This window comes from Oculina patagonica, chromosome 7 (genome assembly GCF_052425735.1).
Source record: "Oculina patagonica isolate OP01 chromosome 7, crgOcupat, whole genome shotgun sequence".
NCBI classification, from domain to species: Eukaryota; Metazoa; Cnidaria; class Anthozoa; order Scleractinia; family Oculinidae; genus Oculina; species Oculina patagonica.
Genome location: NC_135764.1, coordinates 32,636,245 through 32,652,068, shown reverse-complemented (window position 1 = coordinate 32,652,068; position 15,824 = coordinate 32,636,245). Strand labels below are relative to the sequence as shown.

The 15,824-nt window shown below is 41.4% G+C and overlaps 1 protein-coding gene across 5 annotated transcripts; it reads left to right on the top strand.

The window, feature by feature from the left end:
• Positions 1-1,269: 1,269 nt before the first annotated feature.
• Positions 1,270-15,789, top strand: LOC144660048 (organic cation transporter-like protein). 5 transcript variants are annotated; one of them, XM_078520603.1, is made up of 12 exons: positions 1,288-1,396; positions 6,077-6,107; positions 6,547-6,745; positions 6,816-6,919; positions 7,563-7,791; positions 8,280-8,478; positions 8,795-9,013; positions 10,036-10,170; positions 11,338-11,432; positions 12,247-12,355; positions 12,868-12,940; positions 14,098-15,789. In XM_078520603.1, exons 3-12 carry the CDS (start codon positions 6,562-6,564, stop codon positions 14,299-14,301), a joined length of 1,551 nt encoding a protein of 516 aa, XP_078376729.1. In that variant the 5' UTR covers positions 1,288-1,396; positions 6,077-6,107; positions 6,547-6,561; the 3' UTR covers positions 14,302-15,789. The 5 variants fall into 5 exon arrangements, with proteins under 5 accessions (XP_078376733.1, XP_078376729.1, XP_078376732.1 ...); XM_078520604.1 differs by lacking the exon at positions 1,288-1,396 and adding an exon at positions 5,090-5,157; XM_078520607.1 differs by lacking the exon at positions 6,077-6,107 and having other exon boundaries at positions 1,270-1,396.
• Positions 15,790-15,824: the final 35 nt, after the last annotated feature.

Here is a 15,824-nt window from a genome sequence, read left to right as displayed (position 1 = left end):
TTCAACTGCAAAACGTCGCTTTTGCCGGAATGAAATGTCAAAGTATGTTTTAGAGTTGCTTTGTAGGACTTGAAGTGCTGCGGCGCTTTTTCGAGGGCGGCGCTTATTCGAGTAAATACGGTATTTTTGTCCTAATGTCAAAACAGAAAGTGATCGGAATTATCTTGTCCGATTTTCTGCTGAGATTGGCCAAACCAGCCTGACCTTGAACATAAAGTCAAAGGCAATTTTCTCCCGCAGTGCAGAAAACGAAGGTGAAATTAATATCGTCAGGGTTTGTGAGATCTATTGCAGCTTAGCAGCATCGTAATACGACAAAGACCAACTCGTTGTCTTTCACCAGCTATGTTTGATTTGCAGTCTACACGCCGGGGCCGGGAGGAGGGGGACGTTAACATAGTTAAACACAGTTTCATCCGCACCTCGACCTCGTCTCTTCCCAGAAATCATTAGGGATGGGACGTGCGTAACGGCATCAGGTTTTCTCCCCCACACTCCTCCCCTCCCCCTCACACACTTTACCTTTGAAGCAAGAGATGACCAGAGATATAATCCCCGGCACCACAAGAGACAGATGATAATCCGATTTTATGAAAAAAATACCATATGACATGCAAACGTACAGTGTTCAGATATTTTTTGTACATAATTGCTGCGCTTACAAAAATCATTCGACAAACGGTATACACTTACATCATTATTTTTCACGGGCATGCATTTTTGACACTTTCGAACACTTCAATGTTTGCACTTTGAATTTGGCCTGGATTCGGCCAGGACAAAATTATACTCTGTTACGACTATCAGTCCACGTAAATTAATGCAACATTTGTTACTTTTACAAATATCTGCCTTGAAAATGTTCACCGACAGCACAGACTTTACTTCTGAAATTGAGTTTGTTATTATCAGCAAAAACCAGAAGACAGGCACGTACATATGATAGCTAAACATGATCCGGGGGGTTATGTCTTGTTAAGGGAGGAGTCACTAGAAACGCGAATAACTGGCACCTGAAAAAGTATCAAATGTACGAGATATTCCCGAAATCAAAGTTATTAAAACGTTGCCAAAACTTTTGGAAATCCTTCGTTGTTTTGCTACTGTGTTTTAAGGAATGTCTAAGTTACGTTCGCCTTGCAACTTTGTGGAAAATTTCAGCAGGGCTCCCTGTCGCATCAACTGTAGATCTTGAGGAGCCAAGGGGCGGGAACTGAACAATACCGTAACAATATAACGTATGCCAGAGTCAGTGAGCGATAAGAACTTAAACGATGACGGCTTGTTGACATTTAGAAGCAAAACACATCCATTGTGCTACAAAAACATAGGGAGCGAGGAAGTCCGGTCTGTTATAAGGTGGTTTATAATGTTCTGACAAGCTACCATAGAAAAGGTAAGTAAATAAGTGCGTTATATAACTGTGTTTAGTAAAGAAAATAAGCTACAAAAAGGTTACTTTGAATAGTGTTTCACAGTAGAACGATTTTAACAATTTGTAGGCAAGTAGTTCGGGATCGTTGAACACAGTTAACGGTCTATGGATTTTTGGAAATTTTTACCAGGGCAATTCTTCCTGACGGAAGCTTGTTTGGGGTCCACCACCGAAGGACGTTTGTTTCGTGGTTTATATTGGGGGATATTTTCCCGTGTCACGGGGAATCGAGGAACAGACTTTCAACTCTCAAGCTGTGCTCGATAGTGCGCGAAGTTTCAAAATACAAACCAGTAAACGTTCTAGAATGAACAAACTTCAAAAGGTCGCGGAAAACATGACCTTACTGCAATTAACATAAACTAAATTCTTTGGGCTATTTCCAAGCTTTAAAAGAAAAACAAACAAAGATGTTTGATGGTAGCCTGGAGTCGGCGCATGGATAATTTTTTGCCGTTTGTAATTGTAAAGTATTAACGTTTTTAATATTTAATGGCTCGACACACCACAATATCATAATGGAGTGTTCCTGGGTTTCTAGCTTCCCTCCCTTATTGTTAGATCACATTTTATATGTTTTCATCAAATTCATTACTGAACCGTTTTAACGGAATGAGTGGTCCGATTGTAGACAGATAAAAAATAAGAAAAGCCCAAATTCCATTCCATCACCAATTCAATGATTGAAGTAAACAATATGAGCTGGTTAGCGTCTGTCAGATCAGCAACAAGCAATTTATAATGCATAATTTAACCTGAACTCACCGTCAACTGACTCGAGTACATTTAGTCTGTAAGAGCCTTTCAGCTTCCAACTGCCATGTTGCAGTGTAACTGTGGGATAAGCTGTTCTACCTTTCTTGCAAATTATTCTTTGCATCAAGACCGGCCAAGCTAGATACCCTATCCATGCCCTCCCTACCGTGATCAGCAGTCTAACAGATACCATGCATACATTTTAATCCCGGATTATCGTTCCAGGAACTTTTTCCCTTCATATTGTCCAGATTTCTTGATATTCAAAACCTTTCTGACATGTAAAATTCATCAGCAAGAAAGGTGCATTTCGTTCCGTTATAGACCTTATGCAAAAATGGTTGCCATTCATTTCTGTTGTTTGGTCAAGTTTCTTAAAATGCTGATGGTGGCACTTAAATACATATGAAATATTATGCTATTCAGAGAAGTTTCAGTGTTTTGGGTTAAATGGCTGCAAAGTTATGGCTCATTCAAATTTAAGAGATTTGTATGGAAAAAGTCACCCTGGCCTGCCTAGCCTCGTTTCCATGTTTTTGGCAATAAAAATGTCCCTGTAACTTCCCATTAGATGAAAGTATAGCCTTTAAACTTCATACACTGATTTACATTGAATTTACCTTTAAATTAGAGTAATTTAATTTTGTTGACAAATTATTCTTCTGGAAGCTGAAAGTTAAAAGCCGCCATATTAGCATTGGGCAGGGACCGCGGAGACCCATTTAAAGTGGTAGGGCTAAAAACGCTGGCCAAGACAAACAAGCATTAGGGGTAACTTTTCCGCCGTTTATCATTCATTTGCGCCCCATCATATTTACAACCCCAATAAATATAACACAGCCGTCCACACTTGGTATACCATCCAAAACAGTAAATATGTTAACTAAAACTACCTAAACCTGCTGTTTTTTTTGAAGTTGCAAAAGTTTGTCTTGCGGTTTTCGTTGTGAAAAAGAAACTCCTGTGCGACGTCAGCTACATAGACAATGTCTGTTCTCTGCTTGTGGCCATTCAACACGGATAGGTTGCTAAAGCTTTCATCACCCATCCTGGACCTATTAAACTGATTAAAGCGATGTCTTCAGGTCCTTGAGACGTCGGGCAGATGAGAATAAACACTCGAAAGCAGCGCTGGTAGCAGGATTTACAGCAAGCGGCAGCTTACAGATAGTTTAGACTTCTTGAACCAGCTTCTTCTCTGGTTCTGGAACCTTCAACCTTTCTCCTTCAACTTAACTTCCAAAACACTTAGCTGCCTAGGTAGCGTACCAGTATCAACATCTTCGCTGTATGCTGCTTCAAAAAACTTGAATTCTGATCATAGCTCATAGTCGTCACCATTAGCAGCTTTAACCAAAAGGATCTCCTTTCCTGCTTTCTATAGCACTGACGATTAGATCAAGGGCCTCACCCTTCTGAAGTAATCTTTGGCAGTTTAGAGATAGCCGGTTGGTGCAGTAGCACCAACCTTCAGTCTAGCCAGAAATGCGCCGCTTTGTTAGAAGTGGGCAACACCAGTGTAGAAAAGGTCGAAGCTCTGATCAGTGCACATTTTTATGAAGGCTTTCTTTGTTAGATTTGCCAGGCGTAGTCCACTAGCAGCAGTCATCCTTGTCCCTTGAAGAGTCTTAGATAGATGATCGGTGTGAGAATAAAGCCGCTCTCAAAGATACAAACCAAAGAAAAAGTCAAATTGTTCCATTTGGGCCTTGAATCCAGTTGACTTTGTGATCCTGATAGCGCATATGCAAGAGCAGACACGTTTTGTTACTTTCAAGTGGTAAAATTCATACATTATCCATGTCATCTGGAGCCCTAAAAAATCAACCCAAGCAAAAAAGTGGTAGGGCTATAGCCCTACCAGCCCCTCCCCCTCCGCGGTCCCTGTTGGGTCTATGGTGCGCTACTGTAAGTGATATGTACGTGGCCCTGCACAGTACGCACCTCTTGAAATTCTGGCAGTGCATGCAACGATCTTTGCCACTAGGTGACTAGGGCAACGGTTTGCAGCTACAATTTTATCATTGAAGGGCGGATTCGTGGCTTTATTTTTGGCACCCGTTGCCAGGATGAATACTGAAAGCCACGAAAGAAATGGTCCTTTTATTATTATACTTTCACTCCTCACTTTTATTTAGAGATAAAAGTTTTAAAGTAAAAAGCAAACCGCGTTTTTTAATACATTTCGTGTTATTTTAATGCATTTCGTCTGCCCTTCAAGGATAAATTGTCGTTACAGTTTAAAACCTGAATTCCGGCCTTTCAACTTATCTTTGAAGTAAAAGTGCATAACTGAGAAGATGAGTGAGTCCATTTTCACCTTAAGATCTTGGATGCGCGAGTTATTATTTCGGAAAAAATGGTCAAATTATAAATTGAGATTAAAAAAGGTAGCATTGGTAAATTTTTAAAGCGAGGAATTTTCGTCTTTCAGTTATTGTTTGTTGACTTTCTCATGTCATTTACTAACTGTCGGGGTTCTTGTTTTCTAAAAAGTAGTAGTTTTGCAAATCTCACGTTGTTGTTTTACAAAGGACGGCTTAGATACTCCTGCAGATTACAGCTCCCCTGCCCCCCCCCCCCCCCTCCTCTTTGATTAGTAGTGTCGTTCTCGCTGCGTTTCGATCGTCATAGTGCTCTTTCGGGCGCCATACTTGCCCAGGGGTTTTTGTCAAAATTATCAAAACCATCAACATGCAGAAAATTAAACCCTAAGGGCTTCGCGTTGATTGGTTACAGTTTAAAATTTGTAGTCCCCTTTTAACTTTGTTTTGATCTCTTATTCATTGCAAGGACTTTTGTTTTTATTGCGCTTGTCTCATTAGAATTCTTTCTTGAAGCGATCAATTTACATTTTCATAATAGCAAGCGTTTTGCATAAAGCTGTACATTATCGAAGGCTCTGTGTTTATTTTACGATATTTTTGGGATTGCCGAAGTTTTCGCGCAGGAATAGCTCTGTTTCGGTGAGTGCTTAGTTCGTTTAACGAATTATAAATCCAATGCAAAGCATATAACCCGCTTTAAATCTGTCACTAGAAGATTTTTGTTAAAATAAGGCATTCTATGTTTTACTTTAGCACGCTCTTTTCTAAATTGAAAGCTAGCTGAAGGGTCAACAAGTCAATTTATAAATACTTGCAAAGCTATTTATGATGTATGTTCTACTGCGGACAGCTGCATGCGTTGTGTAATTTTTTAAGTCCTCGTTGCAGAATTTTCCTATTGCGAGCTCAGTCAGAAAGATAAAACGTTCACAAGGAGGTTTCATATCATCAATGTTGACAATTGAGAGCTGAATCTGTAGTGGTCAAATGTAGTAATGTGCGTTGCGCAAAGACGGAAGGTGTTATAAAATATAAGATTCGCTGATGGGTAATAGAATTTGGCTGAAAAAATTGGAAGTTAAGCAGCTGACAAAAGCTTGACTAGCATGTCGGAGTATCAGCGAAGGTTTGCGTGTAAAAATTGCCGTCATAATTTACTCGATAATCCAAAAGAAAACATAAGTGTGTGAAGACCGTACGCTGTCATCTTCGAATATCAACTGCGAAGTACAACGTATTGTACAAGCTGTAACCAGTATTGGACCGCTTTGGTGCATTGACGGGAAACATTTTACTGAATTGCATGTTCTTCATGCTACGATCCGCTACGATCTTAGAGGATTAAAAACTGAGCTCCGCTGTGACTTTCGTTTTAATGAGCAATCTTTACTGCTAGGTAAGATTCAGTGGTGATTTCGTTTATTCTTTGCCTAACACCTTTGTACAATGAAGGAACAATACCTATTCCATTCACGTTTTTTTATGAACTACTACTGGTCGTACACAGTTATTTGGTTATTCGTGCGTCACGTTCTAATTAGAACACCCTTCTTTTCAGGTGTTTACGAAAGCACAAGCATCGAGGAAAGGTATGGCTTGTTTGTTTGCTGTAAAAGACCACGAAGAATTATTTGTTTTTTGCACAAATAACATCCTTTCAAACGGTTGGTTTCTGTTGAGACAATTCAATAAACAGATTTTGCCAATATCTGTTTGTTTACTCTAGTCGCTTTACAACGAATTCACAAAGAAGGTACATTATCTCAACAATAATCTCGAAGGCTCGTGTAGCTAGGCCTTAATTTTCAAAAAAATGGAAGAGGGGTGGCTAGGGAGGGGAGGGTGGTGTAAATATGAGAGTGCCTGCAATCTGCGTTTCATTCCCGCCAGTTTTAAAAGCCGTACAAAAATGTACGTGAACCCGAACGATAACCATGTCAAATATCAATAATTTCTCCAATGTCCAACCTTTTCTTTTCTGTTTTACTTGCAGCGCTTTATAACTAACGTTTCTGTAATTATTTGCAGTTCGTAACCGACAAAATGACTCTGAGCGTTGATGGCTTCCTTGCCAAGATTGGCAGCATGGGTCGGTTCCAATGGACCCTGGTCTGTGTGGTGGGTATCATGCTGGTCCCTGTCACATTTCAGACCCTCATTATGACGTTCCTTGGTTTGGAGCCTCCCTGGAGGTGCGTCCATAACAGCTCCGTTTGCAACTTCACTCGTAAGTATCCATTAAAAAAATTGAAACAACCATTCTGAAGTCTGACGATGTGCGCTTTGCTTCCTTGTAGAGGAATTTAGCCCAACGGGTGATGATCCAAACAAGAATTTCAGATGTGACATTGACGAGAGTGAATGGGAGTTCACCAAGCCCTACACATCCATCATCACAGAGGTACGACACAATCTAAACCCCAATATCCACATACAAATTCTCCTGACTGACCTCCATATATTTTTTATAGAATAAGTTGGGAGAATTTGTTTAAAGATCAACGCAATCTCTCTCTGGTGATGATTTTAATAATTCTCAAAACACTTTCTCTTGATTAAGTATTGATATTGCGAGGAGAACTGTTTGATGTTGGTCACTCTTGGGACATTTCCTTGTCCATGAAAACGAGCCCGGGATACCAAAGAGTATTTCCCAGGTTATTGAAAATAATAGTCGCAAACGGGATTTCCGGTTGAGAAAAACGTTTTTTAAAAAGTAAGCAAAGTTTTTCCGTTAGATTTCTAACTCCCTTTTCACATTTGTCTCAAGCCCATAAGTAATTATCCCTTTCTTTGAATACCCCTCTTTGGGTACACACTAAAAAAACCTCTAAAACAATTATTCATCTGTATTCTTTTGATTTGGAACGTCTCCATAACGGTTTGTAAAGTTTTTTACAAACTCTACAACAGCAATTAAAACGGAGCTTTAAAGTCTGACGGTTCTATTGAAAGACAATAACTTGCCAGCAGCTGTTTCTATATGGACATATTTCATGTTTATTTATTAATAATTTTTTTTTAATATGTGTTTTTCTTAACAGTGGCGTCTCGTGTGTGGCAAATCCACTCTGGGCTTCCTGACCAACTCTATCATGTTCCTGGGTTGGCTGATTGGTAACGTGGTGTTTGGAATCTTATCAGACAAATATGGCCGCCGAAAGATTCTCTTCTTCTCTTCCAGTCTCGTGTGCTGGGTGGCATTCGCCAGTTCCTTTGTTCCATGGTACTGGCTCTACGCCACGCTCAGATTCATTATCGGGTTTGGTCTCGGTAAGTAGAACTGATAGAAGGAGCATTCCAAAAGCAGACTGCCTTTAAATGTCGTCCAACAAAATGTCTCTCTTATAATTATATGGTTGTATAGTAAGAAGTTTGTGGGCATCGAACAGGTATGACATTGATAAGAATGCGGACTGGAAGGCTGACCACTTGGCTATTTATAAAGTGAATTTGGGACCGCTGTACACAAATCCTTGGAAAGGGGGTAGGGGGTAGGGGTAATTTGAACCCAGAACCTTCAGATTACAAGGCCACTTTCACCCTAGACCACTTGGCCACGTTGCCTGGTCTTGCGTAATATGGTTGAGGTTTTTGGCGAGTCAGGTTTAAGTTTTTGGAGCCTTAGGTAACATTTCTGTGGAATAAACTGTTAATCATGGGACCAACTCCTAACCTGAAATCTGGGTCTTTGAATCAGTAGCGTTTGTATTGCGTGCAGTCAGGAGGACTAAGACCGATGCACTGCTTTCTGTCTTCAGGTGGATCCATCGTGTGCCTTTTCATTATGGCCACTGAGTACGTGGGTCCCAATCACCGTGCTATGGCAGGCACCTTCACATGGTACTTTTGGACCGGGGCCCTGATGATGATAGCGCTGTTGGCTTACCTGATAAGGGACTGGAGGAAACTTTCCATGATCACATCTGCCCCAGGCCTCGTGCTGTTCATCTTTTGGATGTAAGATGAAGATATCTCCTGCATAAACTGATTAATTTACGCTCGCAATATCACACTAGAAGTCGAATTTACTAAACTCGTAAATATTCCAGTGAAACTTCCAGTACGCGTATTTTTAAAATGCCGTTTAATCCCGGTTTTAAGTTAAGCCTGGGCCTACTCGTGTTCGTAAGGAACTTTGAGTGCTAACAGGTTATGATTAAGTCTTTTTGGTAGACCGTTAAAATTTCATCCACAGACATATGTTCATAAGATCCTTCGTTTGTCGGTTGACGGATAATTTTAATATCGGACCTTTTTCTTTTTCCTTTCCCAGAATTGTTCCTGAGTCAGTTCGTTGGCTGATGACGCACAAAAAAATTGGAGACGCGGAGAAAATTTTGAAGCGAGTGGCAAAAACTAACAAGAAACCAATGCCCGAGGAGGGCCTGGGTCTACCGGAAGCTCAAAAAACCACCGAACGGGAAGCGGGCTTCATGGATTTGTTTGGGTCCCGTTCAATGACAAAGAAAACTGTGATCTCCTGGATTTCTTGGTAAGCGATGACTTAAAATTTGCAATAGATTCTATCTTAGTTTTTCTTGTGTTTTTCGTGCTCTATTGGCTACTGAATTATCGAAGTTGAATGAATCTCGTACCCAAGGCCAACGTTTGGCGACAACCTCGGTCTAGGGTCGAGGTCTAGGGTTTATAGCGGAGCTCCAGCGCGCGAAGCGCACCAGCGGAGCACCACGATTAACAAATTTTGGTAAACCCATGAAGCTGAGAAAATTTGGTAGTCACATGAGCGTACGAGCTTCCGTACAAACTCCTGGGAATGGGTCAGCGGAGTCACAGCGCATTCCGACACTGGGGAAGAGTATGTCATCTTATACCGCCTTACATCTTAAAGGATCGATATTGGACACCAAATTGCAGCTGTCAAAACAAGGTATCCACTGACTAGTATCACATGACCATATTGCGGGCTTAGGTTTAGAGCTCATCGAGGCCACGTGTTTTTTGAAGTGATCGTTTGACCTTGGATCGTGGGCTCAAGTCTAATTCTTTTTTGTCTCGGGTAACAACGGAAATTTGTAAGCGGAATTTCTGCGATTGGATTTGACTATTTATCTCGGCTATGGATTATTTCTTGAGAAGTTACACACACTAGGTGTATTTAACCCGGGGTATTTAATAACTTCAGTGACAGTTTATATTCTCAATGAGAGTATTTCACAATTTATTAAGAAGCAGCAAAATATGTATATGTGGACCTCTGCTTTTAGACTTGGCTAAATCTATATATTATTCTTTCCACCTTGTTTGGCGACTGGAAGAGAAGAATCTGGAAACATGAACGTCCTTAGCAAAGATTGCTACAGGTATTCAACATCAAAGGAGGTTGAATGTTGTGCTTGACCTTCATGTAAGGCCAAACATTTTATCCTGAGTTTAGAACTTTGTTCGTCAGATGGTTTCGTTGAAATCCAGAATGACTTTTAAAAAATGAAAATAAAATAAACTCGTGGACTGTTTTTGTATAGTCTAACCGGTTTTTTTCCTGTTTCTTAACAGGTTTGTTAATGCCCAAGTGTACTTTGGTGTGTCGTTAGGTTCTGTAATGTTGGGTGGTAATATATATCTCAATTTCTTTCTCACCTCGCTGGTCGAGCTGCCTGGGAACGCCTTTGCAATTTACGCCATGAACAGGTTGGTCCGGTTTGTCAAGTTACAGACTATTTGTTTTAAGACGGAATCCACTAGGAGGTCGAGTATTTATTAAAGTTGGACAAAAATCAATTTCCAGAATAATTTAAATCCTATTGTGTTATTTCCTAGCCTTGATAAAAGGTAAAGATGTAAGTAATTATCCGTGATAACACCAACAACAGTTTCTTATCAGAGTCTGAGAAAATGAATTTCAAAGTTTACAAGGTAGGGGCAAAATCTCACGTGTAGCCATTTTGTAAATTCGTCTTAAGCGATTTAGTGGAATTCAGCGGAACTTCAAAATGTGTTTTCGATGTGTGGTGTTGTTAGAAAAGGTTTCTTTCGATAAGATATTTGAAGCAGTAACACAAAAGCTTGCAATCAGGTGGAAATAGTTTTGGTACATAATTTTGTCCAATAACTACTCGAAGTCCTGGCGGATTTCCTCTTAAATGTTTAGGAATGTTCCGTGCCAATCGCAAGAAGGGGTATCGAATGGTCTTTGTGAGCATGCGAGCACGAGCATTGACAAAAGTTAAATTTGCGAGCAACGAGCACTGTTCAAAAAGCTACCTCCACTAACATTTAGCATTTAGCGAGCATTCCGAGCAGAAACCTAACTTTGCGAGCACCTAACTTTAGGAATGTTCCGTGCCAATCGCAAGAACGGGGGTATCGAATGGTCTTTGTGAGCATGCGAGCACGAGCATTGACAAAAGTTAAATTTGCGAGCAACGAGCACTGTTCAAAAAGCTACCTCCACTAACATTTAGCTTTTAGCGAGCATTCCGAGCAGAAACCTGACTTTGCGAGCACTGCAAATTATGGGGGACCATTCATGACCCCTACAAGAGATGGTCGAAAATTCCACTGTTAGCATAAACGGTGTAGTAAGCACTTAAAGTCAGAAGAGAAAAAAGCCAAATATGGATGAATACAACGCGCAAAGAAGACGGGGGATTGAAACGAGTACCATGTCGTTACAGCCCACGCGGTTGTCGGTTTCTTGGTCATGGTCAGCGCTAGTAAAATCACGTTTTCTTCTGTTTGGGAAAATTGAAAAATAGCTGGGTATTTTTTCCGACAATCGTCTCGGGTACTCTTTCAAGAACTTGATCAGAGCCAAGTGAATAAACCAAGCAAATGATTTGTGACTTTTTTTGTTAGGTTTGGGCGAAAGAAAGTCGTTGTTATTGGCTTAGTTGTGGCCGCCATAGCTAATCTGTTAGTAACGGTCGTACCAAACGACAAGGATAACGCTGGTGAGCTAGATTTTATTCAAAATATTTTTTCGTCATATGTTCAGGTCGTTCTCTATGCGAAGCTCAGGGGTTAGTCTGTGTTCGACTGCCTAGTGTGACCTGTTAGGCCGGCGCATACCTGGTCAAGAATAAAGGGACTAGAAGTATTTCTACTTAGCCAGCGAGCAGGCTCACGTTTCGGAATACACACGCGAGTGGTAAAGCCGCGAGAACAAGTGGTTGAGCAAAACAAGCCGGTGAGGAGAATTCTGGGGCAGAAGTGCGACTTTTCTCGCGTCTCACAGGCTGACTTCGTTCTCCAACTCGTTCTCGCGGCTTCGCCACTCGCGCATGTATTCCTAAACGTGAGCCTGCTCGCATCGCAGGGTTACCCCCAACATTTAAGTTCGACAGTACCCATTTATAAACCTGAGTATAGAGAAGCTGAGCGATTTAAGGCGATTTTGGGCGACTTTGGGCGATTTTGAGCGACTTTAGGCAATTTGGTGACCTTTTAGGCAATTTTAGGTGACCGCCTAGTACTGTGGTATACATGTACATGGGAATCATCATGGTACACCATCGATTGTTACAGAAAAATATGAGCGACTTTGGGCGACTTTGGCGATTTTGGGCGCTTTGGGTGATTTTGGGTCCCAGGTAGGCCTGTAGAGTGTTTCGTCCTAGTACACAACACATTGATCCTAACCATGCTAACGAGAGCTAGAAACCGGACTACTTGATTGCATCCGTAGTCAAGTTCACTAACCATAAGTCACCTTGGCTCTGAAAATGCTTTGCTTACTACCCTTTCTAACCTGATTGTGTTCTGTAGGCTTTATAGCAGGTCGTATCATCTTCGCCATGATTGGAAAGTTCTCTGTAATGAACTCTTTTGACGCCATTTTTGTGTTCTCGGCGGAGTTGTTCCCGACCGTTGTGCGGTAAGAAAAAATGTTTGAACCTACATAACCTATATAAGAAAAAAATGTTTGTTTTATTCTAAGCACTTAGTGGTGTTTAAGACCCTAATCCCTCTGACCGTGACAAGGGTCTCGATAGTGTTCAGCGTTTTCAAACGGTGACTACATATGACGCTCACAAACAAAGAGGAAATGTTTACAAAAAAACAACCCTGCCTCCGCCAAGTATTACCCCCACTACCCCGCTTGTTTGGACTGCGGTGTGCGTGAAATCAGTGTGAGCCTGTTGCACTTAGAAAACTGGACCCGCCTAACCATCATGCCCCGCACTCCGTGTTTCTCGCCTTTGCAACTGCGCCTAAAACCGAGGCAGATAAGAAGAGAAATGAAACGTCATATGAAAACTCTCTGTAGTCTCTTGCATGGTAAAGTGGAACGAATACAGTGCATTTTTTAATTTATGATGAAGAGCAAAACAAATAAAAAAGATAATAAGCGGTTTGAAGAACGAAGAATCCTTCTTTTTATTACAGAAATGTCGGTCTTGGTACATCTTCTGCCGCAGGGAGACTGGGTGCCATAACATCTCCATTTGTCATCTGGCTGGTATGTGCAAACTTTCCTATTTTCAACAATATCTCAGTGTTAATAAATATTACATCAACTGGAGCTTGTTGTTTGAGTGAGTTTAGAACTAAAGCCGTATATACGAACATGTCCATTCTGGAAAATCTTCTTCAAGAACATCAAAGTCGCTCATTAATAGCATGCTACAGGGAGGCTCACTAAAGAAGTGCTGTGTAGCCCCGCCTTACAGCAACGCCTTTAATACGACAAACAAAAAATCTACCACTTTTCGGAGTTCCCGATCTTTATTCTCGCCACACATTCACCTGCTTATACGACCTCTTGAAATACCCAAAGAGATAAGTGACAAAACGTAAATGAAAATTGAACAGAGGACCCGCATGAAAACCAGCTAGAGCTGATGCGGGTTCCTTTCTAAATATACTAATTTATTTTAATCAGAACTCAACCTCATCTTAATGCCCCAACGGTGGTCGTATTAACAAGATTCCATTGCCATTATGAGAGGCGCGGTGGCCTAATGGTTAGTGCCCGGACTCCGGATCGAGCTGTCCGGGTTCGAGCCCTGGCTGGGGCACTGCGTTGTGCTCTTGGGCAAGACGCTTTACTCTCATAGTGCCTCTCTTCACCCAGGTGTGTAAATGGGTACACTCGAATTTATTGCCTCGGGTAACCCTGAAATGGACTAGCATCCCACCCAGGGGGGAATAAAAATACTCCTAGTCGCTTCATGCTAAGGAAACAAATAATATAATAATAATAATAATAATAATAATAATAATAATAATAATAATAATAATAATAATAATAATAATAATAATAATAATACTTAATTGACCACTCCCCCAATGGGGCTTTTCAGGGCCAATGTGAAACAAATATTTTAAATGAACATAACATAACATGGTTAAAAATCCCAATTGGCAGGAGGCAGACCAGTTGGCTACTTACAAGCGTGGCCGAGGAGTTGAACTCGGGACTACCGAGAACAAATCCAGCTAGTGGTCAGAACGGGACTTGAACTCGAGACCTCCGGATTACAAGTCTGATCACTCGGCCACGCTGCCTCCAAGGGAGGGGTTGGTGGACGCGGGATAAGCTCCGGTCTGATGGGCCACTAGACTTGAACGCATACTGTTGCAGCCAAAAATGTACCCTCTGTTTATTTTACCCAGGGTGCCCAAATGGCCCAGTTGCCTTACATCATCATGGCAGTTGACGCATTTGTGGCAGGCATTCTGTGTCTGCTTCTGCCAGAAACTAACAAGGCTCCGACTGCTGAGACGCTGGGAGGAGGTGAATCACCCGCGGAACCAGCTCTGCTGGCAGAAAAAAATGAAGACGAAGAAGAAGATCTTCAAAAAGTGACAGCAATGTAAAGATACGACTGTAGCAAGGGAGGGGTGGGTGGACGCATGCTTTTAAAAAGTCCCGCGCTGGTCAGCGGTGCAAAGTCTTCCACAAGGGATTGTTTCTTAGCAAAAAATGTCAATGCAGAAAACGGTTATCACTTTTATATTGCTATTTAGGAATAAATAAGGTTAACATCGAAGATGGATTGTTTTTAAAATTTTACATTTTTATACTGAAATGTAATTTTCGCATTCTCTCAAGCATATGCTGTAAATATAAAGCCGATCGCAAACTTAGCTTATTGTTGTTAAAAAAGAAACAGAATGCACCAGTTATTTAAAAGAAGTTAAAGTTAAGCCTTGGTTTGTGGCTAAATTAAGGTTTACAATGGGTCACTGAAGGGGCTAAATCAGTTGCACGTGGATGAAACGCTCTTCATGTCAACTACGTTTAGACACGGTGTAACAATAATGGACTTTGGTTCAAACTGGTTTAAACATAGGGCTTTCTTAAACTTCATTTAAATAGCCGACTTAGTTGGATTATCTCTCCAAATACTTTTAAGTTCATGGGGAAGCAAAGCGAGTAATACTAACCTATATCTAGCGCATCCTTGTAAATGTGTTCATGGGGAGACACCACTGTCGCAGTCTCTTCCTCTCTCCACTCGCATAGGGGACGGGACAGGAGGGGGGGGGGAGGCAGGGGAGGGGGCATTTCAGTGCCGAAAGTCTCGCTAGTGCAGCAAAAAATTGGTTTGTAAAGATTGTATTTGATATTACCTGTCGCATCAGCGACTTCAGAGCGAACATTCCGTTCTGCCCTCTGGCTGACGTCTAAAGAACAACCCCAAAAGTACCATGAACCAGGATCGTCTGAACTGCCCAGTTTTGCATTGTCACAAATCGATTACGGACATACCGAGCGTTTTGGGAAATTTGAGTAGCGGGATGCGCCCCTCCGGGGGGTATGTGCTTGGCTTGGAGTATGATGGCCCTCCTCGCGTTTCCAAAAGCTCCGCCGCCTCGGACTCAGGTATATAGAAGAGTACCGCGTAACTACAAAATGCTTGGCAGTAGCTAGCAATGGACAAGCAACCCATACAGGGATTAGCAATCCTCTTAGTTGGTTCGTGCTATGGAAGGTTAAGAGTTAAGTGCCAGCTTTGACTTATAAATAAACGGCATATATGAGTATTGCAGTACAGCAGAGAAACCGACGCCCGATGCGCCATCTTAAATCTGGCGAACTCGAAGAACTGGACAAAACTCCACTCACCCGTACCCTGAGTAGGTTTGTCTTACTTTGATTTTCAAGATGGCAGATCAATGTTCGATCAATGCACGACCATCAAGTTAGTTTTATTAGGCTAAAGTCAGTTTCAGATTAGGCATTCTTGTTCTAGAGAACAGTACAGTTAGACGAGTAATATTGTAATAGTAGTCTATCGTTACATAAGTACTAAAGTAACGTGCTATACATAAAAAAACTGAATAGTCAGCAGTAGAAAATTGTTCATACCCCCCCCGTACGGCGAAAATGTTATATT

Coding starts and splice junctions, on each gene's coding strand:
- LOC144660048 (XM_078520607.1), top strand. CDS start 6,562: ATGACTCTGAGCGTTGATGGCTTCCTTGCCAAGATTGGCAGCATGGGT. Junction 6,920..7,562: donor ACACATCCATCATCACAGAG/GTACGACACAAT, acceptor TTTTCTTAACAG/TGGCGTCTCGTGTGTGGCAA. Junction 12,356..12,867: donor TTGTTCCCGACCGTTGTGCG/GTAAGAAAAAAT, acceptor TTTTTATTACAG/AAATGTCGGTCTTGGTACAT.